At 41.8% G+C, this 27,754-nt stretch overlaps 2 protein-coding genes across 7 annotated transcripts in view; one reads left to right on the forward strand and one right to left on the reverse strand.

Annotated features, from left to right (window-relative positions):
* The window catches only part of JPH1 (junctophilin 1), an 85,587-nt gene extending 72,108 nt beyond the window's left edge, over positions 1–13,479 (reverse strand). For 3 of the 5 annotated variants that reach the window (XM_055286551.2, XM_055286548.2, XM_055286546.2), the window contains exons 1-2: positions 12,851–13,378; positions 6,798–7,557 (exon numbers count right to left, since the gene is read on the reverse strand). In XM_055286551.2, the coding sequence (XP_055142526.1) occupies positions 6,798–7,557; positions 12,851–13,229 (1,139 nt within the window). In that variant the 5' untranslated portion in view covers positions 13,230–13,378. Of the gene's footprint in view, positions 1–6,797; positions 7,558–12,850 lie in introns of all 5 variants that reach the window. The other 2 variants (XM_055286550.2, XM_055286549.2) reach the window with 1 other exon arrangement.
* Positions 13,108–27,754, forward strand: part of GDAP1 (ganglioside induced differentiation associated protein 1) — a 161,789-nt gene continuing 147,142 nt past the window's right edge. The window contains exon 1 of one of the 2 annotated variants that reach the window (XM_055286559.2): positions 13,108–13,187. The gene's annotated coding sequence lies outside the window, so the exon portion shown is untranslated. Of the gene's footprint in view, positions 13,188–13,694; positions 13,845–27,754 lie in introns of those variants that run through there. The other variant, XM_055286560.2, reaches the window with a different exon arrangement.

Genomic DNA, 27,754 nt, shown 5'->3' on the forward strand with positions numbered 1-27,754 from the left:
TAAAATGACTCAGAAGGCATCAGAAGGATTTCCTCTTCCCGTTAAAATCACTTGTGCTAATTACTGAAAATTAACCAGAGCACCAGAAGAAAAAAAAAATCCATAGAAAAGGTGATCTAAACTTTGTTTAAAAATATAATACAACCACCGTCATTACAGTACAGACATAAAGATAGCTTATAAACAGCTTTGACTTGCAAAAGATCCCTTTGTTGAGAATAATTTAAGAATTTCAAAGTCCTGGCCCTTTATAATAACTTAGCAGAGAATGAGCTTTTTTTCTGATATTGGTAATAGTCAGTTTAATTTGGATCCATAATGTGCATTGACTTATAGTTGACTTTGGGTTTTAATTACTTATAAGTAAAATGTGAATCAAGTCAAGTGATCTTGTGAATAACTGTTCTATCCCAGCCAACTTTATGTGTTAAATTAAATGATATTCTTTGAGCCTAAGTAAAATGACCTCCAAATAAGAAAAACTTCCCCAAAAAAATTAATAATAATAAGCTCCCACATTCTGGTATATTACATGTTTTGGTGCTGTCAAATACAGAAGCTAAGTCAATGTTATTGCAGTTAGGATAAGCTGACTTCCTGGAGTTTCCACATCTGGAAGGGAATCTCTCATACGTATCACTGACCAGCTCAATACTTATGAAGAATGGAGATAACAGTTTGGCTAAACATGATGCTCTTGTTCCCTGGTTATGTCCTGTAACAATGTTGACCTAATTAAGGAAAAAGTTACCCGTAGCACACACTTTGACATTTTCTGCACTCCTTGACTATTGTTAGATTATAGCATGAATTATGAGGGCTAAGTTTCCATCCTTAAAATGTGGTTTTGCCCAGCAAAACAAAATTAGGAGCACTGGCAGTGGTCATACCTTAAGTTGTGAGAATTTAATTCATTCATTCACCAAATATTTACTAGAGCACTTACTAACATGCCTTGATCTAAGCTCACTGCTGGGTGTACAAAAGTGAGCAAAGCTGACTTCAGAGTCAGTCCATCCTTCCCAAACTAGTTGGGGCGAGGGATACTCAACAAATATTGTGAAATTAAATATCAATTTAGACTAATGGGGGGATTTTAGACTAGAAGTGGGCTAAGAGAAGCGGGGTTGAGGAAAACTTCCACTATGAAGGGACCTAGGCTTAAAGCAGAGTGAGGACCCAGCAGCCTGAGGAGCCAGCCAGAGGGAGCAGGGACAGGGGCTGAGAGCTTCTTTCCAACAGAAAGCAAGCTGGCATGGTTGAACCATTCTGAGTAAGGGGGATGGGGGGAGATCTGCAGAAAACACAATATATCCTTTTTTATACAAAAGTATGGGGAATGGTTTTTTAAAATCCTACAGGAAAAGTATGTATCGTTTTTATATTTACGTCCAAAACTGGCAAACATGGCATCCAACCTTAGTTCTGAGCTGAACAGGGAGCAGAAGAGACTCCTTCCTAAGATTACATGTCTAGGTGCCCTGATCATCACCTGAAGTACCAGTAATGGTCAGGGAGAGGTTGGCAAAAGGAGCAGCATAGTCCCATGTGACTGGCCACCTATCCCCATTCACTGACACCTCCTGGTAGTACAGGGAGCCTGCCCAGCTGTGTACCAATGAGCTTCACTAGCTTAAGTGAGACTGGTCAGAGTTAGCCAGAGTCTACAAAATGGAGCAGTTATCTACTAACTTGCTAACCTCCTCACTTTATAGTATTTCTTCTTATCTGTCTGATATAAAAAAGCCAATACAAGCAAAGGCTTGTGGTTCTCAACTGCGTGAAGCCAGCTCTTTCCCACCCCTCCTACATCTTCTATCTTCTTGCAAGATAATTATTTCTTCTAATATTCAGATCACACCAAGCTCTGCTTCTGTCCACACCTCTTCCTAAGTGATCTGTTCATTTCCACAGAAGTGGGGCTCTCTAAGGGTCACTTCTGATTTGCTTTCTCAACCAAATGCCTTAAGATTCTTTCTTAAAATATTTTTCTCAAGGAGTAGTGACATCTTTGAATACCTCATTTAAGGAATTATTGGAGACGAGTTGATGGAGTAAAAATTGATGAAATGAGAAATATAGTTAAAATGACAGGAACAGCTGAAGGAATTAAGGAGGCAAAAGCTAAGGGAATGAAAACTGAACGCCTAAGAAATAGAATGCAAACAACCGGGACAGTGGGATGATCTTGGGCAGAGCCTCAGTCCCTGCCTCTGAATGTGGGGTGCTTGGACCAGATATTCTCTCTTGCCCTTTCCAGATCTGAAATTGGGGGCTTTCCGTCTCCTCTACCAAAACAGATTCTGCTTATATTTTCTAGAAAGTAAATTCAGCATATTGGGGGATCCAATTCTAAGTTATAAGGCTCAAGTTATAGTTTAGGGCTCTAAAGCAGCACACCAGTGACTCAAAGGGGTCTGGTTGGCCAAGTTACCATCAAGGGTACACACTGACAAAGGAAAGACTGTGGAGCCTGGGCTTAGGTACTGGCTCCACTCTCCCCAGTTCTAACAGCTATCTCTCAGAGTAGCATCTTCATCTAGGAGCAGAGCAGTTGGGATCCAGAACTAGAGGTGGTATGTCAGCTACTAGCATGGAGCAGTCTCAGTAGCTGCTAGGTACACTCATTTCTTGAGATATTTAGAGTTGCTCTTCCACCTTTTGAACATTTCTTAAAAAAAAAAAAAAAAAAAAAGGTTGAGACCCTTTCTCAATCCCAGATGATGATTTGTACCCTCAGGACCAAGACAAAAGGGATATAAAATTTTGTAAATCTTATAAACACAGTACCTTTTGGAGCAGAGCAGAGGCCTAAAAATAAGTTCCAGGAGTCAGCAAATTATAAGTATCCCTATGGTCTTGACTCTAAGTGTTAACCTGCTAGAATCTATTAACTCTATATCTACTATGTGATATCTACTATCTACTGTTATGTCATCCCCATAGTTCTTGATCTGTTGGAATTATACAGGAGCCCATCATAAGCCTCTGAAACAAGCCTCCTGTATGTGTTTACTGGGGAGCAACACAACTCCCTCTTCAGAGAAGCAAAGCAAAGGTCCACAGATCCACCATGCTTTCATGAATCTTTGGGCCAAAGACGGTGTGTTCTGTGTCTCCTGGAGACATTACTGGAGAATATAATTGTTTTCCCTTAGAGCCAACTTGAACCTTTGCTTCAAGATAAAATAGGATGATGGTACAAGGGTGCGTCCATTTCCCTGGGACTTAAATAACAAATAAAAGTCTCTAAAGCATAAGAAATAACATAAATGGAATGAAAACATTGCAGGGACAGTGTTGTGATCTTGGGTAGAGCCTCAGTCCCTGCCTCTCAATGTGAGGGGCTTGGACGAGATGCTCTCTCTTGGCCCTTCCAGATCTGAAATTGGGGGCCTTCAGTCTTCTCTACCAAGCCATCCTTCCACCTCAGTCTCCTGAGTAGCTGGGACTACCGGCATATGCCACCACACCCGGCTAATTTTCTTATTTTTTATAGAGACAGGGTCTCACTATGTTGCTGAGAATAGTGATTTACACTACCTGGGTGGACAAACTGAATAGCTGATAACTATTCATTGATCATCTCCTTTTGTTGCTAATGATGAACTAGTGACTTCAACAGCAGCAGCTTCCAAGAGACTTAGTTTCTAGTTTTTCTTCTGTCTGCACTGGGCTAGGTGGGAAGAGTGTCATCTTATGTTCTTAAATTTTCAGTAGTTTTACAAACAAAAACATTGATAACAGCAACCACAGAGGGGTCAGATAGATGTTCTGTATAGATATTGTGTAGATATTCTGGCATTAGAAAGAGCCATGGTTAATGACAATAATGTAGCTAAAAGTCCTATCCCTCAGGCAGCAAATTTTAAAAGAATCTTTTCTTATTTTTAAGGGTTTTAAAAGACTGTAGAACTCTAAAATCAGAGATATTATAAGGGGAATGTCATTCCTTTAACTGCTTTCTCCAAAAACAAGTTACAAAGCTCTAATCGGAAGTATTCATTATATAATAGCAAGGAATCTGGGAAAAGGACTAACACAGTGAAGGTAAGTAAAATATAGAAGGTTAATTGAATATTTTTATTTTTAATTTGTTGATTGTGTCATCTGAACAGTATTTTATTTATTGTGGTAAGAACACTTAACATGAGATCTACCTTCTTAACAAATTCTTTTTTTGTTTTTTTTTTTGAGACAGGGTCTTGCTGTGACACTTAAGCTGGAGTGCAGTGGCACAATCACAGCTCACTGCAGTCTCGACCTCTGGGGCTCAAGCCATCCTTTCACTTTAGTCTCCCAAGTAGCTAGGACAGGTGTGCGCCACCACGTCCGGCTAATTTTCTTATTTTTTGTAGAGATGGGGGTCTCACTATGCTGCAGAGATTGGTCTTGAACTCCTGGGCTCAAGAGATCCTTCTGCCTCAGCATCCCAAAGTGCTAGTATTACAGGCATGTACCATAGCACCTGGCCTTCACAAATTCTTAAATGCAAAATACAGTATTGTTAACTATAGGCACAATGTTGTAGTGTAGATCTATAGAACTTACTCATCTTGAGTAACTGAAACTTTGTATCTGTTGAACAGCAACCCTCCATTTTCCCCACCCTACAGTTCCTGGCAACCACCATTTTACTCTATGTTTCTATGAGTTTGACCATTTTAGATCAAGTCAGGTCATTGCAGTATTTGATTAAGTGAGATCATGCAGTATTTGTTTTTCTGTGACTGGCTTCTTTCATTTGCATAATGAATTAAGCATTTTAAACATAGCTAAGTAACTATGAAGTAACTAACTGGCTAAAAGTATAAGGTCTTAAACTAAAGATCTCTTGATTATAACTATATAATACAGTATTCCCAAATGAAATAATACTACCTCCAAAAGACTTGCAACAGAGAGAACATGGCTAGGACTTGGGTGAGAGTTTTATGCTACTAGCATAATCAGAGATCATCTCTGCATTGCTAGTCGCTTTCTGTTATACAAACTCCTCCAATGGAAACTAATCATAAGTCGTTTGTTAAAGTGTTCTGCACAGGTTCATTTTTCACCTGCCAAGACTAATCTGCCTTTAGCATATCACTAAGTTGTAACGAGAAAACAACATGGAAGAATCCAAGTGTGCATTTAAAATTAGAGGTTAAGGCATAACAAATGTTTATCACTAGGTCTAAAAGTAAGCCAGCAAGATTAGATGTGCTGAGTATCTGATCTATAAGCAAACTGAAAAGCAAAGTAGATCCAAAACTGTGATCTCAAGTAAAAGATGCCTGGTAGAGAAGACAGAAGAGAGAGAGAGAAACCCTTCATGAAAGTTTGTGCTGATCAACAAAAAATAATAGCTTTGAAATGAAATTAGTTTGGGATAAAGATGAAAACCTTGAAGCCTTTTAACATAATATATAATATAATATATATCTAAAAGTAATGCAAAATATGCAACCTTATTTAGTGGTAGCCTTACTTATTTTTTAACTAGGGGCATTAAAAAAAAAGAACTCTAGAAGTACTAAGTTGAACCATATGATGTCACCATTTTTTTTTTTGTACATTAAAAAATTTGAATAGTGGAAATTTCATATGGCTCCATCAAAAAAAAGGGAGGTTCATTAATTCAATGCCAATAACAAAAACCTGAAGACATGCTAAAATTTTGTGGTTTCAAAAGGGCGTTTACTTCTGTGGAAGAGTGTTGTTGAAGCAGAAACAGGATTTTTAATATTCTATGCTACATTTATGCTTCAAGTCTTACAAAGCTGTGGCTAGTCAGTACTCACTTAAATAAGACTAAAAATAAAATTTTCCATTTATTACCACACCTTTTTCTTTTTGTCTCACCTATGATATCCTTCCCTAATAGAACTTTATTCCCAATAGATTTCTCCATACCTCTTGCTGGATCCCTGAAACCAGCTATTAATGGTAAAACTTCAAGCACGTAGTCCTTCTGTGCCCACACATACACCCCACTTGTCAATCTATTATTCACCGGTTTTCTCCTACTCACTCCAGCCCTTCTCTACTGCTCTTCTTTCTTCCAACCTTGGCACATTGAGAGTCCCATCTGTCCATGTCAGGTTGTCAGGTTCTCTCCACCCCTTTCCTTTTAATACACCAGTGACCTAATCTCTTCTGCATAGAATGTGGCGATTCTTGTAGGTCTCTTTGCCTTTCCCATGTAGCTGTTGTTTTTAACAATGCATACCAGATTTTGTCATGTTATTTTGCACTTTTGCCATATGTAGATTTTGGTGGCTGTCTCAAAACCAATTTTACCTATAAGACTTCATAAACAGAATCTGAATTGTATAAGCTAGGCTAAGTGTACATACCTCCGATGTAAATATCAGAATAAAGGTACACATCTATACTAAGTATGTTTCTACGTGGATTGCTATTTTCTTTTGGTACACAAAACACAATGATTTCTATGGTAGCATTTCAGAGGTCCTTCTTACAAAAAAAGAAAAGAAAACAGCAACTTCCCGGGCTGAGGAAGATGAGTACAGGATCTCAGTGAACTCCTTCACGGTGTTAAATATGAGGGAAGTAATTTAGAACAGGAGGGGGAGCTCAAAGTGCCTTCGACATTTTTTGATGATAGGAAGTTTCAGAACAGTGCAGGTACATTTCTGACTTTGTTTCTACTGAGTGTAATCATTTTTCACCTTTGATTTTTTAGCAGTTGTAGAAAGCATTTAGCGATGTCACTGGCAGACAGACAAACATAATATTTGATACTCCATTGTTCTGACCAACCCAGCAAAACCAACCACCCTGCATTTACTTACCTTGAATTTGCTATTTCCACTTTGGTTCTGGCCATGGCAGCTGCCCGCTGGGCGCCTTCAATTGCTCTGTCCACCTTCTCCCTAGTTTTTGTATGTCTTATTGGTATAAGCTGCTTCCTTATACCACGGACCAGAATATTATTTTTGTATTTTCCCTCTTCTTTGGAGCCGTCAGGAAACACGGTACAGCCATATCCATGCCTCTTGTTATTTGCCCACTCCCCTTCATACTTCATGCCATTGGAGCGCTCGCTAACGCCGAAGCCGTTGCGCTTGTCGTTCTTCCACTCGCCCATGTAGGTTTCCGTGGTGGTGGCGTCCACATGGTCTTCCACCGGGCAAAAATCACAATCTACATCGCCGAAGCTGATCGTGGAGTTGGCATCGCTGGAACTAATTCTGCTCATGGCCGCGTCGCTGCGGACAGAGCTGCGCTTGCTGGAGATGGAAGACTTCGATTCGGACTTGCGAAGTTTCATGCTTCCAAGAAGGGAGCCCCTCCTGAAGAGGCCGCCCTTCTTCTTGCCCGCTAGCTCAGCGTCTGCGTGGAAGTTGAGCACGAAACCGCCGCGGGTGCCGGCCGGGATGTCGGCGGCAGCTGCGGCGTCGTGGAGCACGCTGCCATTGCTCTGCTCGCTGCGCAGCGAGGCCAGCGAGGTACGCAGCGGCGAGCGGATCACTGTGGCCATGCCGTAGGGCACGCTCTGGCGCACGCCGTAGCCATGCCGCATACCTCCGGCCCACTGGCCCTGGTAGGTACCTTGGAGAGACCGCAAGAAAACACCGTAAGTCGGGGGCAGAGCTGCACGGTCACCTGCACCATCCAGCGCACACTGGCGCAAGCCTGCCCAAGGTCAAATCTGACCCATTTCCAAGTCAACCCTGGGGGATACTTTGCATCCACTTGTGAATCCCCGCCCTGTAACTTTGGGTATAAGGCTTTAATGTCATTGCACAGAATTTTCCAGTAGTCAGATAATTTTTGCTTTTCATTAAAAAATTTATGCAAGTATTTCAGAGGAAAACCACTACTTTCTAATACAAAAAGTGAACACTGGGAAACAACATTCTCCTCTGAAATTAACGCATCAAAAATTCCTCTTGGGAAGAAGACAAGGAAACAGTAGAAGATGAAATGAATTCTATTTGTAAATTTTATTCTAATATTACTAATTTAGCTGGAAAACTCTAAAAAATGACTTTTAGATCTATGTCAGTATAACATTCCAAAAAGCATACAGGCTTAAATCGGAATACTTGGGACACAGTCATCAAATGAACGTCTTAAATTTTCTGCTACATTCAGCATCTCTTTTTTTAGTGTGGAGAAAACTGTTGAATATTCAGGATTATCATTTGAATTTGGGTGAACCTCTGAGCTCAGGGAGAATTGACAACCACAATATATATTATGAATACAGTGAATTATGAAAAAAATGAGCAATTTAACATTTTTGTGCTTCTAAGTGAAAAGGCCAAAGCTTTGTGCCATATCATTTGCCAAATCTCTGCATCCTCTATGGATTTCCCTAGCTGCCATTGCATTGTGAATCATACCACAGACTAGAAGCACCCTGAGGGCAGGAATTACTTCATATGAGAATACAAAATTCTCATGTGTCCTCTGGTCTGTATTTGTGGACGGAGGGTGTTTGATGACTATGTTGACGGTAAAAAGCTATGGTGGCTAAAATGTATACCCTTTACTCTTGGAGAAACTGATGTAAGGCCAGATGAAATCTTCTACTGTTACCATTTTGGACTTCATCTCAGAGGAAAGGTATATTTGACACTATCTATTAAAATGTTGTTGATACCAGATGACTCTGTCAACAAATATTATGCTTTTTCATGATAGTCTGTCATCTAAAGCATTTGTAGTGAATTTTTTGCTACTAAATAAATAAGCAAAGACATTAAAAAATAACCTGGTACAGGTTTTAAAATAATCCTAGGAGGAAATGAATGTTAAATTAGGGAATTTAGAAGTTTCTTTTCAAAATCAATTTCCTTTAATTAAAGGTAAATTTTAATTTACAGTATCCCTCAAAAGAAGCTATCTGGAAAATTTAAAATGTAATTACTTCTGTGTTATTCATAACAATTCACAATGTCATAGAAAACAAATAATGATTAGTCTGTCTTGACCTCTTTCCATTTCTGATTATATAGATCTACCCTGCAGTCACTTTGCATTTTATATTGCCATGCACAGATTTCCATTGCATGGCACATATTCATTTTTAAAACACTGAGCAAAAATGCTAGTGGTTTTATATAACTGTGTTAACAATGGCTGGTTATTTCATTGCACTTAAAAGTTAAAACCATAATGACTCCCAAGTCAACAGTTTTGACCAATTTTAAGACTACCTTCTCCTTTTGTTCATTCTGGCATATGTGAACACAGGCAATAGTAGATATACAATGAAATACAAAGTGGGTCTGGTACTCTAAATGTCATATTCTGGGTAGATGTGAAGTCTTAACCTGACATCTATGAACTTCTGAGGAGGTGGGTGGCCCATAGTTTTCTCTGAAAGATTAACCCAAGAGGATAAGATAGTCACGTAAAACATTTCAGGCTAAGAAGCTTCCTATTGAATACTGGCCATCTCCAAATACCGCCATCTTAACAGGAACGGGAATGGAATTATTAGGAAATTTTGACTTTGACTTTTCCTTTGCCTATACAGGTAAAATTTAAATTCTAGGATGAAAGTTTCACAATCTGGCTTGAAGATACTAAAATAAACCACCTTATTTTTAATATTTTGTTGGTTAAAAGAATGCTATAATCATATCCTCCTAACTTTTGTCTGTAGTGACAAGTTAATTTTGCTAGAACAATTTGCAGAGATGCTGTTTGATATCAATAAGTATCTGCACTTTTAAAACACAACCATACCATCTTGGTAAATGTTAAACACTGACGGAAAATTAACAGCTAGTTTCCTTAAACTGTTATCTCCAAAAATAAGACCAGTACAGTATTTAGAATTTCCAAAAAAGTATGGTTTGAAAATCCAAGCTGTTTAAGGCAACAGCAATAATTAGAAAGTTTAAGTCTCTGCTTAACTGTCAAATAGGGAAGGGGGGACAAGAGCATTGGCCACATTCCTCTCCTATTTTGTTAAATCACAGTATATGAAAGAATTCCTCCACAGAATTGCTAGAAACCAATTTACAGTCAAACTGTTTGCAGTTCATCTGAAATTTAAAATAGGTTTAGTTTAGTCAATGAACCTAGAATAAAAAAGGGCCTATTTCTTTATGAAGCAGGTGGGTTCCAACTTCTCCCTGCTGCTCAAATAAAGTTCTAATTAGTTCCTCTTGATTCCTAAAATGTAGATGCATATTTCACAAGTATAAAAATTACTTTTACCAGTTTTAAACTGTGTTCGTTTGGGAGCTAATTTTTTAGATTTAGTCATTTTAACTACAAAATCTTGTAGTAGAAGGCATCCAGTTTAGGAGTTTCAGTCAAATTTGCACTGCACTATGCCAGACTTCAGTTTATATGCTCCGAATGGGTATGTGCAAGTATGCATCTAGTTAACAAAACGTTGTGTTTTCCCAGATATTTTCAATAGTTTTATGACAAGTGAAAAAAGAAAGTACAGATCAGAATTAGCACAAAAAATTCTGGGCACCTAGACTTGGATTTCATGAGTATGATACTAACTTATTGTTAATATTCAGGGGGTTTCTATTTCAGCAACACGTCATACACAAATCACTAATAAAGTAAGTGATACTTCTCACATGGAATTACTGCTTCCTTCCTCCTCCAGTTTAATGTCACTACAAAAAAACTCAGATTTTCCCTGAATCTGACACAGGGTGTACAGGGATGGACATGTGGCGATGGGGAGAGTGCAAACAAAAACAAGCTAACTCCTTAGTGAGAACAGCAGAAAACAAGCTAATTTTTTAGTGATATTCCTATTTTGGCCAAAACCTTTGTATGAAATAAGTTATAGCAATACACTTGCTTTAGACTCCCTTTTTATGACTGAGAACTTTCTAATGAAATAAAGTTACATATGAGACAGCAGAAAATCTATTAGCATAGAGTAGACATTCAGTAATGATTTTTAAGGTTTTTCTGCCTAACTGTAGCATATTAGATTTTTTTTTTTTTTTTGGTAGAAGAAGAAAACCACAGTACCACCCAGGATGATGCCAAGTTTTAAGTTTTTTTTTAAGTTTATTTTAAAACTGAAGGCAGATTATTCATAAAATCATTCTGGAGACTTATTTGGGCTTCTACGACGTGTACACAGACAGCCTCTACCGTGCTATATATATTTTGATTACTAGGTATAATGAATACTCTAAACCAAGAGAGTGTGTTTAATGAATAGTATCTTTAAAAGGAGACTATTTTTAACCTTCCAAAACTGAAGAGAACCATCCCTGGCCTTCTTAAAAGATTATAAAATAAGGCACACATTTAAAAAAATAAATTTTGCCTTCTACTTTTGAGCATGGAATTTAGTTACATAGTAGAGCTGGGGCCTCCAACAAAATCCAGTCACAAACTGACATATTTTTAGCGCTGTCAACCAGGTACTTTATGCCCATTCAGAACATTTAAGGGTCCCAATTAACTACTGTGAAACTCGGGACTCAGTCCCACATAGAAGTATTAGAGAACTTTTTTCTTTTAATCCATGAGAACCATATGCTTAATTTATACTGTAGGATGAAAAGATGTCCTTTTTAGCAAGTTCTACCATTCTGCCATTTTGCATTTGAAACACGGCCCAAGTGTTCTGACTAAGTGAAGTGTACAAATTGTGTAAGCTTTTATATAAGCAATGGTATAAATGGGGTTGCAGTGGGCTGGAGAAACTTTTAATTGCATCTCTTTAATATCCTCCAACTCTGAGCTGCTTAATTACAAAAAGTGATGTCGCCTCCTACAACCCTTTTCAACCAAATATGATTATGTTTATCAGGAAATGCACTTTGCTAAAGCACAAGCTATTCATGAATATCTTTCTCAGCGTATTACACAAGGAAATTCATCAGGTTTTGACACCTGTTTCAATAATGTACACTTTTCCTAATAAAAGAGGACCTTCTGTCCTGGTATATATACACAATCTCTTTGGCAAATATTGTTAAATATTAAAATAAGGTGATCTTTGTTCACAGTCAGGAATACTGCTTAGGTCACACATAACGCAAATTATTGTTTCAGTATTGCCATTCTCAGGAGTAGTAGCTGCTAACTTAGCAGCTATAGGAACACACCTGCCAATTGTATTTTTTAAAATGTAGACTTCATTACCCATTTCTAAAATATCTTCCTAGTAATTTGTCCAAGATCTCCAGGTCAGCAAAGACTGCTACTCTTTTAAGACGAATACTTTAAGAAATGGAATGAAAACTAGGAACTCACACACTCTGAACTCCACCTGCATCAGGTGGCCTTTCTGCTCCCATAACTAGGACGTTTCCAAATGCACCCCCAAATAAGGTACAATTCCCCAACATCCTAGTTACGGGGTTCTGGCCTCTATCTTTAGGCTACTAGAGGACCCGAAGCGAAATACGACTCCACGTGAAACCAATCCGGGGAGCGGTCAGCACGGACCGCCAGCCTCACCCGCTCAGGGCGTTCGCTCTAACTCCACGGGAGTGGCGATTTCAAACCCGGCCGGGAGAGGGAGGGATCAGGAACGTAATGCGACGGGCTCAAGTGACAGCGTCCTCTCTCCAGCCCAACCCTCCCGGGCGGCGCTCCCTCCCGGTGGCAGCGCAGCGCTGGCGCCGGCCAGGTACATTCACGCCTAGCTCCCCTGAGTGTGGACACACGGCCCGCTCCAAGAACGGGGTCAGATCCAGCCCTCGCGCCCCCGTTCGGCCCCAGCGCCCCCTCTGGGAAAGGCGGGCGCGGGCGGGGGGGAGGTGGGAGGCGCCCCCAGGTGTTTTGGCGGGTTTCCGGACACGTGCGCCCGGCGTCCTCCCCGCTTCCCCGCAGCTGGGGCAGAGCCCACCGCACCAGCTCGCGGAGCAGCCGAACCGCCCGTTACGCCGCTCACCTCCGTCCCCGTAGGTCTCCACGCCGTACCCGTCTTGCAGCCCGTTACTCCAGGTACCCTCGTAGCGAGCGGGGGTGCACAGGCTCTGCCGGACCCCGTAGCGCCCCTTGAAACCATGTGACCACTCCCCCCGGTACATCCACTTGCCCTTCGTCTCCACCCCCAGCCCGTGCCGCTTGCCCTGCGCCCAGTAGCCCTGGTAGGTGTTGCCGCTGGGCCAGGTGTAGCCTCCGACCACCTCGAAGCCGTGCGACCAGGAGCCCGAGTACTCGCCCTGGCCCTTGGGCCCCGTGCAGATGCCATGCCCGTGCGCCTTGCCCTCCTCCCAGCCGCCGCAGTAGGTGCCGCCATCGTCGAAGTCGAACCTTCCGCCCGTCATTCGGGGGGCAGCCCCGGCGCGCTCCCCGCAGGGGCACGGACGCGGGCAGTGCTGGGCACGGCAGGGTGTAGCTCGGGGATGGGGGCCCGGCGGGCGAGCTCACGACAGCGCCCTGGGCAGCTCGCGCCGCCGCTCGGCTCCAGTCCGACGCCGCCCCCGTCCTCCCTCCTCTTTTGCCGCCGCCACCGCCGCCTTCCTCCTCCTCCTCCTTCGCCGCCGCCGCCGCCCCGGCCAGCGCCGCGCGCGAGAGGACAGCCCAGGCTCCCGAGCGGACCTTCAGCTGCTCCCGCCCGCCCACGTGAGCCGGGCACCGCCCCGCGCCCGCCCCTCGTCCCCTCCCCGGGCGCCGAGGCCCGGCCCCACGGCGCTCCCGCCCCACCGGGCCCTGCCCCCAGCCCGGGGAGCCGCCGCTTCCTCGGCGGGCGGGCGCGCGCTGGGACCGGCTGGCGCGCATGTGTTCGCGCAGTGGGATGCCGGTGGGAGGGCGAGTGTACCCGGGGACGCACGAGAATCCCTGCCTGGAGATGAAGGCGCGGCTGCCTGTGTGGGGGCCGCTCGCGGGCGCCGGAGCCTCCGGTGTTTGTGTTTGGGATTTTTCAATGTGGTTAAGCTCCTGTGAGTGCGGCCACGTGTGTGTTGAGGGAAAACTCGTTGTATGCGTGTTTGTCTGCATGAGGTTTGTAGTTGCATTGTTTTCAGCATTCCAACTTGTGTACTGTTGCATTTGTCATGCTCAGCTGTCATCGTGAATTAATATCTCCTAGATATATGTATGCATGTGATGTAAATCGGCAGCCTAGATATAATTGTGCAGTGTTCTTTTACACCTACCCGTTTCAAAGCACATGTGTTTGCATTTATTTAATGAAGAGACTGAGGGTGAGCAGTACAGTTTGAAAAAGCACAGAATATATTGGTTAGTTTTTTATTAACTGTGATGAAGAGGGTGTTTTTAATCGGCCTTTGCAGTGGTACAGGATATTCCTTTTACATTAGAGCCTGCTGCCTCTCGTGCCTCGTTTGTGCTTCTTAACAGCCTTAGAGATTCTTGAGCCTGGAGCTGTGTGCCCAACAGGTAGACGGCTCGGTCTGTGTACATTGTATGAGTGTCTGGAATGCACACCTCTCCACTGGTATCCACTGTTTAAGAAAGTAAATAGAAGTTTGCAAGGAGGAATATGGTAAGTAAAACACTTCTCTAAACTTGCAAAGAAGCTGCGACCTACAAAACCAGGGACAGATGTCAGCTGATCTACTTTCTAGCTACAACATTGCTTTGTCGAATTCACTTTAGGCAACTCTTCTAAACTTTTAAACCTCGATTTCACCATCTTCCGAATGCGAATGACAAGATTTGCCTTTCTCTTTCTATATTTGGTAATAACTGAGTATATTGTGGCTGCAGTGCCAAACCAAAAATTAGAGATTTGGTAATAGGCAAGTTGGATCAGCATTGCCTCTGGTGAGAGAAAGCATTATTCTTCACCTCACCCTCAAAATACCCATGGGAGAAACTTCTCCCACGTTCACAGCCTAGGGTCTTAGGCTGGCCTCTCAAGGAAACTGATTTTAAGTGTATTCCTGTTATTTCTTAGGCTGAGAGGCCTTTGGGTGACTATGTGAGCATCAGAAGCTGCCAAAGATTCTCTCACTAAGTATTTGGTAATCAGATATAGATATAAGGACAGGTGTCAGGAAGACAGCCTGGGAAAAAGTAGACTAAACTGCACAGAAAAGGAACAGAAATTGACCTTGATTGCCTCTCTCAGGACGAGAGCCGACCTTTCCTGCTTATCTGGCTGAAAGACTGAAAGAAAAATCTCAGTTTACGCAGAACCAAATCACCAAAGAGAATTAGAAGCCCTCATCCATGGCACTGCCCGCAGAGTTGCCAGGAATAGTGCTTACCCTAGTGGCCTGAAATAATTATGCATCTCTCGAAGCATCTTGTCCTGGACTGGGGATTGATTTAGGCTGCTGGGAAGATGAGGGCCAGGGCTTTGCGGCTGAGCCGTAATTCCATTTCCCTGTTATGGGATACACCAGAATCAGGAGCTAATGCAGAAAGATGCATTCCCATATATTTTGAGGTTCTGTATGTTATGAGAAAAAGTGTGGTTGCTCAAGCCAATTATTTTGAATGGGGGAGTCTCTTTCTAAACTAGATTTCTTCACAGAGTAGTCTTTGTCCCTTTGCCTTTTTTTTTTTTTTTGGACCCACCCAGTGTGTTAGGACACATATATGTTCTTTAAGGGGATAAATTTTGGAAACCTTTATCTCTTTATTACTCTTCCTAATTAGTTGTCATGCAAATGAGGGATTTTCTGGAACATATAGCACAAACCAAGTTTCTGGCTTCTGTAATGGATATCTAGTCCATTTGTGGTGGGAGGTGCACACACATCTGGACTGAATATGGAGAATTGGGGAGGAAAAAAGACATGGCCATTTATTGCTTACTCTTCTCCTGTGGCTATCCCTAATAGATGCCTTGCAAAGAACCTTAATTAAAAGTGAGACTTTACCACCAGATATGTATGATTAAATTTTAACTAATCTTAATCCTAGTCTAGCTCTGATGTTGACTTTCTTTATGAAAGAAAGAGGTTTTTTTGGTAAATTACTAAACAATTTTTGGCAAATAACCATATAGGCCATGCTTCCATTTACCAGCTGCTATCACAATGGAATGTTTCCCCAGTCACGAAGACGTATGTGTTAGTGTAAGTGTTCAGGGTCAATGGTAATGGTTGGAGAAGACTGGGAGAGAAAACTAGGAAGAGGAAGAGGTGCTGAGAGTGATGGCGTAGCAGATAGTAGACAGTGGAATAATGTTGCAGTTTAATAGTCAGGGTTAGTAATGTCCTTATTTTGCCTCTCCCTCTGAACCTTTGCCCTGGATAAGGGGGAGTTGAATTTAGCTTTAAGAAGGGATTAGTAAGAAGAGAACGTGAATGTTGGTTTGACAGGTGGAATGGGGGAGGCCGTGAAAATCCAGGGGCCAGCAACTGCCCTATAGTTTGTTTTCCTCCATGTTAAAAACCTAGTTATTATATATTTCCATTCTAAAAAATTTTATAACATATTGTAAGCTATTTTGAGTGTGACTATGACCAGTTAACAACATATTAGTAAGGATGTTTTGCTGGAATTTAATGATGTCTTTTAAAAAATGAAGGTGCATTTAAAAATTTATTGGTGACTTCATTTTATTTACATATTAGATTAATTATTGGCTGGACGAGGTGGCTCATGCCTGTAATCCCAGCACTTTGGGAGGCTGAGGCAGGAGGATCATTTAAGCCCAAGAGTTTGAGACTAGCCTAGGCAAAATAGGAAGACCCCATCTCTAAAACAAAAAACAAAAAAACCGACTGATTATTGAGAGTTTTTAATAAAAAAATTACAAATGACAAAAAACTAATCTGTAGGTGTTTATTGTCTAAAAACCATGATTCAAAGTGTGTAGAAAAACACATACAATTAAAATCACTTGATATGTAAGTCAAAAAGTATTACCATCTTGATTTATACAATCGAATAATCAAAATTTGAATATTTGCAATAAAGAATTTACAAACATTCAAGAAATTTGTCTGTGATAAATATAAAAATTAAGAAATATGGTCAGAAACTTTGCAGGCAGCGTGAAATCAGAAGAGGAAGAGAATTCCAAAATTAATGGTCTTCAAATCTTTTATAGCAACTACTGTATGACAGATACCATACTAAGCTTTTTTTACAGGTATGAATTCATTTAAATCTCATAATTGTAGATGATTTGTACTAGTCATACAACCATTTTACAGAAGGAGAAAATAAGGTTTAGCACATTCATATATACAGAATTATTCAAGGTAGAAATGGTTGAGGTGGGATTCAAACCCAGGTCTGTGTGACTTTAGAGGAGGTTCTTTATTCCTGTCCTTGATTGGAGAGAGGATGAGAACACATTGAGAGCTTTCAAATGCTCGGCGGAGAACAAAAAGGTGCAGTAAAGATGACTTTTATTTCTTATTTTTTTAGATTAGCTGCCTGGGTGAATGATAATGTTGCTGTCTAGATTTTTTTTTTTTTAAAGGAGGAAGGAGAGTAAATTACGGGGGCTGGGAAAGATATATTTATTTAGGAGACAATGATCCAGAAGTATACCCCAGAGATGATCAGTAGGCAATTAGGTAAGAGAGGTCAAAAATTAAAAATAAGTAAGTTGATAAGTAAATAATGCCCATTTTTCTTCTTCCTCTGACAGCCGTTGTTCAGTAACACCCCCTTTTGAGACTTGCACTATTCACTCAGGCCTCGGACATAGCCTGGACCTTACTTTGATCCAGCAGGTAAGGTCCAGTAAGGCCAGCTCTCTGGAATTTGAGAGTATAGGTCCAGCTGAAAATTGCAAACTGGGATTTTACAATTCCACTCTGACAGCATTCTCTCATTGCCACTCTCACTGAACACACCATTGGTTCTCATCAAAGTCCTCCATGCTACATAGCACAACTTTTCCCAGGCGGCTTCCTGATATTTATCACTGTCCTGGAGCCCATCTCCATTGCAGCTTTCTCCTGCTGAGCAGAGGACACTGTCTTCTGTCTCACAGAGGAAGAAGGAGCTAGGAACACTTGCACCTTTCCCCTCTTCAGAAACTTTACATAGGTTCCCATTTTCTTCCTCTTACCATTCACCTGCCTCCAAGAGGAAAAGATAGCCTTTTTCCTCCCCAAGTTCTGGGTCAGTTCCTTCTCTCTCTCTCTCTCTCTTTTTTGAGATGTAGTCTCACTCTGTTGCCCAGGCTGGAGTGGAGTGGTGCAGTCTTGGCTCACCACAACCTCTGCCTCCTGGGATCAAGCAATTCTCCTGCCTCAGTCTCCTGAGTAGCTGGAACTACAGGTGTGTGCCATCACAACTGCCTAATTTTTGTATGTTTACTAGAGACGGGGTTTCACCATGTTGGCCAGGCTGGTCTCAAACTCCTGACCTCAAGCAATCCACGCATCTTGGCCTCCCAACCTTCTCTCTTTTAAATATGTTTTAATTTCTTCTCTTTCAGCCAGCAAACAAGCTCTTGTGTTTTCCGTATTAAAACAGTCCTAATTTGCTGGTCTACCATCTCCTTAAGTCCTCTATGTCTTTTCTTTAAACTGCAGATATTGAAAGAGTGTATTCTGGTCTTTATGTCCCTGCCTCCAATTTATGTACTACTTGATTTGGATTCTGTTCTCACCGGTCTAGAGAAGCTTTTCTAGCCATTAGGGACCTTCTGTTTGACAGATATGATGGCATCTCTTCAGTTGCTATCCTGCTAGTGGCAGCAGTGAATATGATACTTGTGAGCACTCATCTCCTTGGCTTCTATGATGCCCATATCTTGTGCTTCTCCTCTCCCTCTTCGTCTCCCACCACTTCAGCTGTGTCATTCTCTGTGTATTTTTCTTCTTCTTATCCCTTTCTAGTCTCCTTAACTTTACGCTATCTGTTGTTTTCCAACTATTAGCCTCATGGTACCAGAATTTTGTATAATTGCTGGATACTTGTTGGCTTATCTTGTATAACTAGGCAATCCTGCCCTAGAAGCCAAGAGTCTGATTTAGAAATAGTCTAATTCTGATCTAAAAACACCAGCTGAGCCTATTTAACTCTCAAGGGCAATGCTTTGGTTTCTTCTCATGATGTGTCCCTTGTGGCTCTCTGCCTCCTCTTTCTAATGGGGAAAGCTCCACATAGACCTGGACACCATCCATGTCCAGAGTGATGAGGCTCACAGAGGGTTTTAGGAAAGTTCTAACAATAAAAAAGGTAACCTCAGATGAAAGGGAGACTTGAAAGAGTGGTAACTTGAAGACAGAGTGGATTGCAGGTCTGTATTAGAGATGTAGTGCCTGAACCAAACCACAAAATATATACGTGTGTATACGTGTGTATATGTATATGTGTGCATATGTTTGTTCATCTTATATATGTGTACATGATTACTATCTTAGGTATGGAGACATAGAGAAGTAAGGCTCAGCCTTTGCACTTAAGGATATAGAATATCTCTAAAAAGACAGGAGATGAAAAAGAAAAATAATAAAAATACAAGGGAGATAACTACAAGTAGCCAATAAGTGCCAAGTATCATAAGAATTCAGAGGACAGAGTGATTTAATGGGTTGCTATGGTTGAAACAATTTTCAGTAATCATTGGCATGTTGTTTAACTTTATGGATATATTAAAGGCATACCCTTCCAGATATTTATAATGCAATGATCTTCTTGAATTAAGAGGCACCCTACCAAGGGAAGGAATGAAGGGAATGAAGGTTTACCACTCTTTCAAGTCTCTCTTTTTTTTTTTTTTTTTTTGAGACGTAGTCTTGCTCTTTCACCCAGGCCAGAGTGCAGGGGCGTGATCTCGGCTCACTGCAAGCTCCGCCTCCCAGGTTCACGCCATTCTTCTGCCTCAGCCTCCTGAATAGCTGGGATTACAGGCGCCCGCCACTGCGCCCGGCTAATTTTTTTTTGTATTTTTAGTAGAGACGGGGTTTCACCGTGTTAGCCAGGATGGTCTCGATCTCCTGACCTCGTGATCTGCCCACCTCGGCCTCCTAAAGTGCTGGGATTACAGGCGTGAGCCACCGCGCCCGGCCTCAAGTCTCTCTTTCAATCTGTGATTTTAAGAACAGAAGAGACTTCCTGAAAAAGAAGTCCCAGGCATCCGAGGAGACATGGCGATGAGTTCATCTCTCATCCTACATTTAAAATCACAATGCTTTGTTCTGAAACTATGGCTGAAAGGCAACTCAGTATTTGAGACTGCACAACTTGGAGATAGCAAGGGAATATAAAAGCATTTTGAAGAGTGTCAGTATTGAGATGTTGTTAAAAGTTGTAAAAATTGATGAGATAACCTTTTCATAAAGCAGTTGCATAAAGAAGGGAGGTACACAATATTATTGAAAGCAAAGGAGTAAGTAGCTACTAAATGACTCATAGCTGAAGGAAAGAAAAAGGAAATCAATTATTAGGCAGTAAAAGAAATGTAAATTATAATTGAGGAGTGAATGGTTCCAAGAGCTCGAGAATGGGATTTGAAACAATAGCCAATAATAGAAGAGGCTTTCCTCTAACTGAGTGACAAGAGGGGATGTGGTATCTTTGCCAAGCGTTGCAGTACGAATCTGCATATCAGCTCAGCATGCACACCTCAAAGCCCTTGTAGGCCATTCTTCAGATACTGATTGCATTCCAAATAAATCTTAAATTCCTCTTCCTTTCCTTCATCACACTCTAGCATTTTTGTCATCTCTTGCATTTTACATCATTTTCACGTGGCAAGCACTTTTTAAAGCTTACAGAGACATCAGAACACCCAAAGAGTGGCCGTGGAGGTTCACTGCTCAGATCTCCCTTCAAGAGAACCTGCAGTTTGGAGGGTACTTGGCAAACAGACTCCAGCTGCCACAACTTCACATCTCCTATGGGTTTTGCATCAAGGCCACTGCCCCTGACAAACCCTCCAAGTTAAGGGTAAATTGATGCATCTTGCATCCTCTACTGCAAAAAGGAAGCAGAACACCCGGTAGGCCTACTCTTTGGTTCTGGAAGCAACGCATACCGACTTAGACACTACTTCAGCTTATGTGCTAGGTGACGCAGAAGGAAGGCCACCAGCTTTGAGAGGGCCCAGAGCAGGAAGGGGTTTTGCCAGAGGCCCAGGTTGTGATGCAAGCAGCCCTGCCTCTTGGGCCATATGATCAGGCAGATCCTATGGTGTTGGAGGTATCAGTGGTGAGAAAAGATATATGAAGATTATGGCAAGCCCCTGTGGAAGAATCACAGTTGCAAGTCTATGGGGATCTAAAGCAAGGATCTATATCATCTGCAACAGGCAATCTTACATCTTTTGAGAAACAGTTTATTTGAAAGTTACTTGGCCTTGGTAGTAAAGGAGTGCTTGACCATGGGACAAAGTGCCTGTTCATTCAGAATTTCCCATTATGAGCTTGAGTCGTCTTGACACTGACAAGACAAAGTTGGACAGACCCAGAAGCAATCTACTGTGAGTTGGGACCGGGATCTCCAGGAGCAAGCTGAGTGGGACCAGAGGGCATGAAAAGCTGCAAGAACAGGTTGCCGTTTCTTGAGGGCTGAGTGGGACAGACCCTCATGTCCCCTACCTGGGTTCCACTGGTTTGCTTCTCTGAGCAGATTGGGGTTTCAAATAACTAGCTGAAGGGGGAGGAAAAACCTGTATTTGGTTTATGGTTGGATGAGTTCAGTATGTGGATGTAGCTGAAAATGGATGGAGGCTGCATTACATCTACACTCAGGAGTGGTCTTGAACATCTGTAGACAGGGAAAATCTTTCCAGTGGGCAGAACTGTGAATGTTGAACCAGTCATGTATTTTGTGTGGAAGGGAAAGTGGCCCCAGGTGGGAATATTTATATAGATTTCTGAGCAGTGGCTAACAGCCTTGCCTGCTCAGAGGCTGGACGGAGAAGGACTGGAAGACTGAAAACATGGAGGTCTAGGTTAGAGACATGTGGATGAACATATGGGAATGGACACAAAGTGGAAGAGGCACTGAAAACCCAAGTAGATGACAGGACTCAGCCAGTTAATGTCAGCCTTCCTCAACAGACATCCCAGATCTGGAGCAAGGGGCACATGAGCTTAGTTGCCTCAGTGGCAGAGATGGAGGTTGTACCTGGGCCCAAGAGCAAGGACTGCTGCTTACTGAGGTCAGTTTAACTACTCCTAACTTTGCAAGTCAGATCTGTTAGTAACAGAGAGTATTCCTTGCAAATATCAATCACCTACTTGGTGGTAAGTTGAGTATATTAGACTCATTTCAGCCTAGAAGAGCCAGGATAGACGTTCTGGGTATGGATTTACCTTTCCTGCCCACAGAGCCTCAGCCTGTACCAGCACTGTCCAGGGGCTTATAGAATACCTGATTCACAAGCATGGAATTTCACACATAAACTCCAACCAAGGGACCCACTTCACAGTGTAGGAGGTGCCAGAACGAGCCCTGATTGTGGGGTCCACTTCGTCTTAGACACTGTATTACTGCTTACCTCTGTAGTATTTCAGGGGCTAACCTCATAGAATAATGGAATGGTCTTCTAAAGGCACAGCTATAATTCTAGTTTGCTGGTAATAATCTGCAAAGATGGAGTGGCATTTTTTGGGGTGTGGTATATGCACAGAATCAGATTTCTCTATGGCACTGTCTCTAATAGGGAGGACATAGAAGCCTAGGAACTAAGAGGTAGAAGCAATAGTACCTCACTTACTATCACATCCAGTGTCTTTCCTATCGCTGCATCTCTGGACTCTGCAGGGTCCCCAGAGGGGAAGCACTCTTGCCAGGGGACAAGGCAGAGCTGCAAACTATGGCTTCTGCCTGGCAGATCCAGGGATTGTGCCCAGGGATCAGCAGGTAAGAAGAGGAATCACCAGGTTGGCAGGAATGATTGATTTTGATGAGCAGAAGGAGGCTTTTATATAACGGGGACAGAAAAGAAAATGTGCAGACCCAGGTGATCCATTTGGGTGCTTCCTGGGACTCTAGGGATCCCTTGTAACCATGGATGCAGTCATGTGGCAACCCTGGTCTGAGAAAGGTAGGACTTGCAAAGGGTTCAGACCTTCCAGAAATGAAGGATTAGGTTATACCACTAGGTAAGCCACTAGAACCTGCTTATGTGATAGCTGATGATGAGGAGAATGAAGTAAAGAAAAGGGAGAAGATGAGAACCATTTTTAGCCACAAGGCTAACTTGAGAAACAGGGACTGCTATTTGTCCCATTAACTTCCCTCATCAGAGCTTCCCTTCAGGAAGAAAGGCCCCTAGGAACTGCCCCCAGATACATGTGAAGATGATCTCTGCAGTGCAAGGGGAGATTGTGGTGGTCATAGATGTGCACCACTCAGATCTTCCTTCAGGAGAACTTGCTGTGAGAGAAGAGGTTGGTGAACAGCCTGTAGCTGCTGCCCCTTTGAATTCCAACAGCATTCATGCTGAGGCCACACTCTGTCTAAGTTGTTTCCAGCCAATAACCAAGCACAGTGGGATTTCAAGAACTGGGTCATTCCTTCTCAATACAGACCTCCTCTGATGGATGAGATTTCCTGTGCTCCCCACTGACCTGGCTAAAACCTTTTAAGGGCTACATTGCAGTCTGAGCCTTCTCTACACAATTCTTCCTTCCCTGCTTTCCTTTCATGGGTTTCCCGCCTACTCCTGCTTCCTGTGGCCTTTATCCTGCATGTGTGTTCCCCTGGTAGATCTCTTATATGTCTGATTCTATCTTGGAATCTGCTTCTTCGAGACCTTGAACTGTTACACCCAGTGGTCTTTAGAGAACACACAGCTAACACACACATGCACACATACACACTTACATTTACAGGTGGTTCTTGGTCAGAGAGAGATGGAAAGTCTAAATCACAACTTACTAAACTGAGTTTAAAATCAGATTTCCTGGTTCTTAAAAAAGAATGGGGAAGCTTTCTTTGAACTAATATGGAAAATCCCCAAGATCTATTAGATAGAAAAGAAAGCAAGATATTGAACAATGTATGTAGTATGCTATAGTTTGCTCTATTTGTACATATATAAAAACCTGTAAAGATACAAATAAAAATCAAGGGGGTGAGAGTAGGAAAGCTTTGCTGAAGAGCAATTTGAAACTTGAAATTATAGTACTTATTAATAATTAAATTGAAATGTCAGTCTTCAGCATCTTAGCATTTTATTATTTTAGTTATTTGAAAATTCCATTCTGTATATGTAACGGAATAGAACTGCCATTTGGCAGATGATGCAGTAGCCTGCGTAGAGCAATAAATAGACTCGATAAATTTTAGGACCCTCCAAAACTTACCATCTGAAATGGGAAAAGATTGCCTGGGTAATCCAGATGGTATGAGTGATTTCCGACTCACCAACTGATTGAATAATTCGTAGACTGTCTGCCTGTCTGTGACAGAAGTGGACATTTAGAAACCTCCAGCTGTGTCAGTCCTGCCATATTGGTTGTTTGAAAGTTTTCCTATTTCTAGAAAGAAGTATGCACCATCATTTCCTTCGATGTAACAGCCTATGCTAAATCATGCCTTGTTTCCACACCTCAGATCCATACTAAATGTTCCTTTAGAGCTGATAACTTCATCAAAGCGAAGGTAAGAATCCTTTGGTGAGCATTTTCAAAATATGCTTGTGTAGGTTCTGCTTTCCTCTAGCAAAATGTCAGAGTGGCCCCATCTCATATATTCTGAGAGCTTTCCTAGCAATCCTAATGTACTTACCTGATGGAGAATCATTATCATAGGACAATTTCCAAAACTCCCCTGCTGACAGTCACTGAGGGGAACTTATTAAATACAGATGCTCTTTGACATACTATGGGATTGTATCCTGATAAACCCATCATAAGTTGAAAATATTGTAAGGCAAAAGTGTACTTAATACACCTAACCTACTGAATATCATAGCTGAGCCTTGCCTGCTTAAAAGGGCTCAGAACACTTACATTAGCTTACAGTTGGACAAAATCATCTAACACAAAGCCTGTTTTATAATAAAGTATTGAATACCTCATGTAATTTATTGAATACTGTATTGAAAGTGAAAACCAGAATGACTGTATTGGTACTTGAAGTATGGTTTCTGTTGAATGCCTATTGCTTTCACACCATCATAAAGTCAAAAAAATCCTGAGTTGGGGACTGTCTGTATACACATGCCCAGGTCTCCAATGCCAAGCCCAAGGAATCAGATGAATTCTGATTCCTTGGGCTTGGCATTGAGGTTCAGGAATCAGTGTTTTCAAGAAATACACTGAGTGCTCTTCAGGGAAACATTGCTATAGGGTAATCCTCTCCTGTGGACTACCTTAGTTTCTTTAAGCTAGTCAAATAAGTTCAAAGTTGTCTAACACTAGTGATCCCAACATGACTTTATTTTTTTCATATGAATTATCTCTCAAAGTGCTTTCATAGTTATAAAGAATATCCTTCTCCTTGTCATTTTAAAAGGAAAATTCAAAGGTACTATATAATAGCATGTCTTCTAAGGATAAGTGTACAATGGATAGTTGATATTTACAAAACAAAACCAGCCATTATGAGGTAGCCTTGAAACCAAGACATTAACAAAATTCTGATAGCTAGGCCAAACCAGTGGGTGGACTTGTAAGTTCTCTTCTCTTGCCCAGCATCTGGAGACTGAACTCAGGAGGTGCTGTCTAGGGATCACTGGTCTTGGGAAATCTATCTCTTTCATCCACCTTGGAGAAGCAGTGGGGCTCAGTGTCTGGGCTAAGTAAGCCCCAAAGAGCTCTGGTCTTAGGCGATGACACAGCAAAGTACTCCGTGCCCCAGCCCTTTGTGGTTTCCAGCCACGTTAGGATGGCTGGAACCCTTGATTGAGCTGGCGAGTTTCATATGGCCCTGGACTAGCTGGACATTGTGGCAACTGGGCACATTGGCCTGTCCCTGCTTCTGAGTATCAGCATCTGGATTAGCTGGATTTCCTGTCTACCACTCCTGGGGGTTAAGAGCAGGAGGGGGTTTAGGGTTGAACACACAGGAAGAGAGTATGTTCAAGTGATCCTGGGACCACCTCTTTCAGATTTTTTTTCAAGATTCTCTTTATTGTTGGATGAAAAAAACCAAATTTTTCTTTTCTACTACTATAAGCATGTGGTGACTGCTGAATCATATATATCCCAAGAACTATTCTGTCCAAGCAGTAGTGGAATTTTGCTTAAAAAATACAGCTTTTGAGGTCATTTTCATACTGACTATGGTGTATATTTTGTCTCTGATTGATGTCTGAGGAGGATCATCTTCAAATGCTCTTTCAGTTTATGATTCTTCCTCTCAAAGGCTACAGGTTACTTATTCTCAAAATGTATTGTTCTTTTAGATTGTTCCATGTTAACATAATTCATTAATTAAAATATTTAAAATGTTGGAAAAGGTCTTTTCCACTCTTTACAGCTATTTCAGTGACGTGAATATAATCTTCAAGATTTCCTTTTTTCATTTACTCAATATATATGTAGCAAGTACCTTCTAAATAGAGTGCTTTGTAATGGGTATAAGGTCGTTAACTCCCTGCCCTCAGGGAATTTACAGTCCACTGAAAGGATAGATATTAAATCAATATATCATTGCCAATTGTTGTGCTACTGAAGAAAAAGTAGTGCTATAAAAAAGAATAGCAAGGGATACTTTCAGTTAGATTGCAAGATCAGAGAAGGCCTCCCCATCCAACCCTGCACCCACCTACCCATCCATCCATTCATTTGTCCATTCATCCACCATTTATTCATCTATCTACCTGCCTACCCATGCATCCATCCATCCAACCATCCATCTACAATCTATCCATTCACCCACCCATCCATCTGTCTATCCATTTATCCACTATCCACCCACCCGTTCATCCATACGTCATCCATCCATCCATCCATCCACCTACCCACTCATCCATCCATCCACCCACCCATTCATCCATCCATCATCCACCCATCCACTCACCCATTCATCCACCCACCATCTATCCACTCATTCATCCATCCATCTATCCATCTACCATCTATTCATTCCCCCATTTACCCACCTATTCATCCTTCATCCATCATCCACCCATCATCTATCCATCCACCATCCACCCATCTACACACCCATCCCTCTATCTGGTCACCATCCACCCATCCATCCATCCATCCACCCATCCACCCATCCACCCATCCATTCTTCCAATAGATATTGCTCAGATGCTTCTCTAAGAAAGTGACATTTAAGCCGAGCTCTGGAGGATGTGTAGGAGACAGCCAGAAAAGTAAGTAGATCAACTGGAGAAGAGGAAATAATTATGAAAAGAGTGTGGCACAATGAGTATGGCACATTGAAGGGACTGAGAAGGCTCATTGAGCAAAGGAGAGGATCTTGGTGAGAGATGATGGGGAGGAAGGCAGGGACCAGGGCCTGTTTGTGATCTTACTCTAAGAGTTCAGGAAGAAGCAATGACTGTTTAGTCACCCCTCCCATAGCTGAGGTTGGGCAGAGAAAGCAAAAGAGGCAGAAGTGTAGTATTAGAAAATACAAAAAGGTTGTTTAATTCTAGCCCCTCCCTGTTGGTTCTGATATGTATCCTGAAGCAAGATGTGACCCCTCTGCTATAGAACAGTGTTTATTTTTAAACTTGAGAAATCCAGGAATAACTTTTGAAAGAAAACAAAAATGTGTTCAGACCTTTCTCCCATGGTGGATTAAATTTTGTTATTTTTATTTAAATTTACAATCATTGTTTATGTGTACTTTGATACATAAAATATAAGCTACACCTCCGTATGCTTATAGTTTATTTACGACATAAAGCTAACATAATTGAAAACAAATAATATTCAAGTTAACAACCTGAATTTAGTGTGACAGATGATGTTTTTCATTTTTAAATGTTACGGTACTACCCATGGATCCACACTCCTAATTTCAGCCCATGCGTCCTGCTAGATGCTGT

Source organism: Symphalangus syndactylus, chromosome 7, assembly GCF_028878055.3.
Source record: "Symphalangus syndactylus isolate Jambi chromosome 7, NHGRI_mSymSyn1-v2.1_pri, whole genome shotgun sequence".
In the NCBI taxonomy this organism is placed as follows: Eukaryota; Metazoa; Chordata; class Mammalia; order Primates; family Hylobatidae; genus Symphalangus; species Symphalangus syndactylus.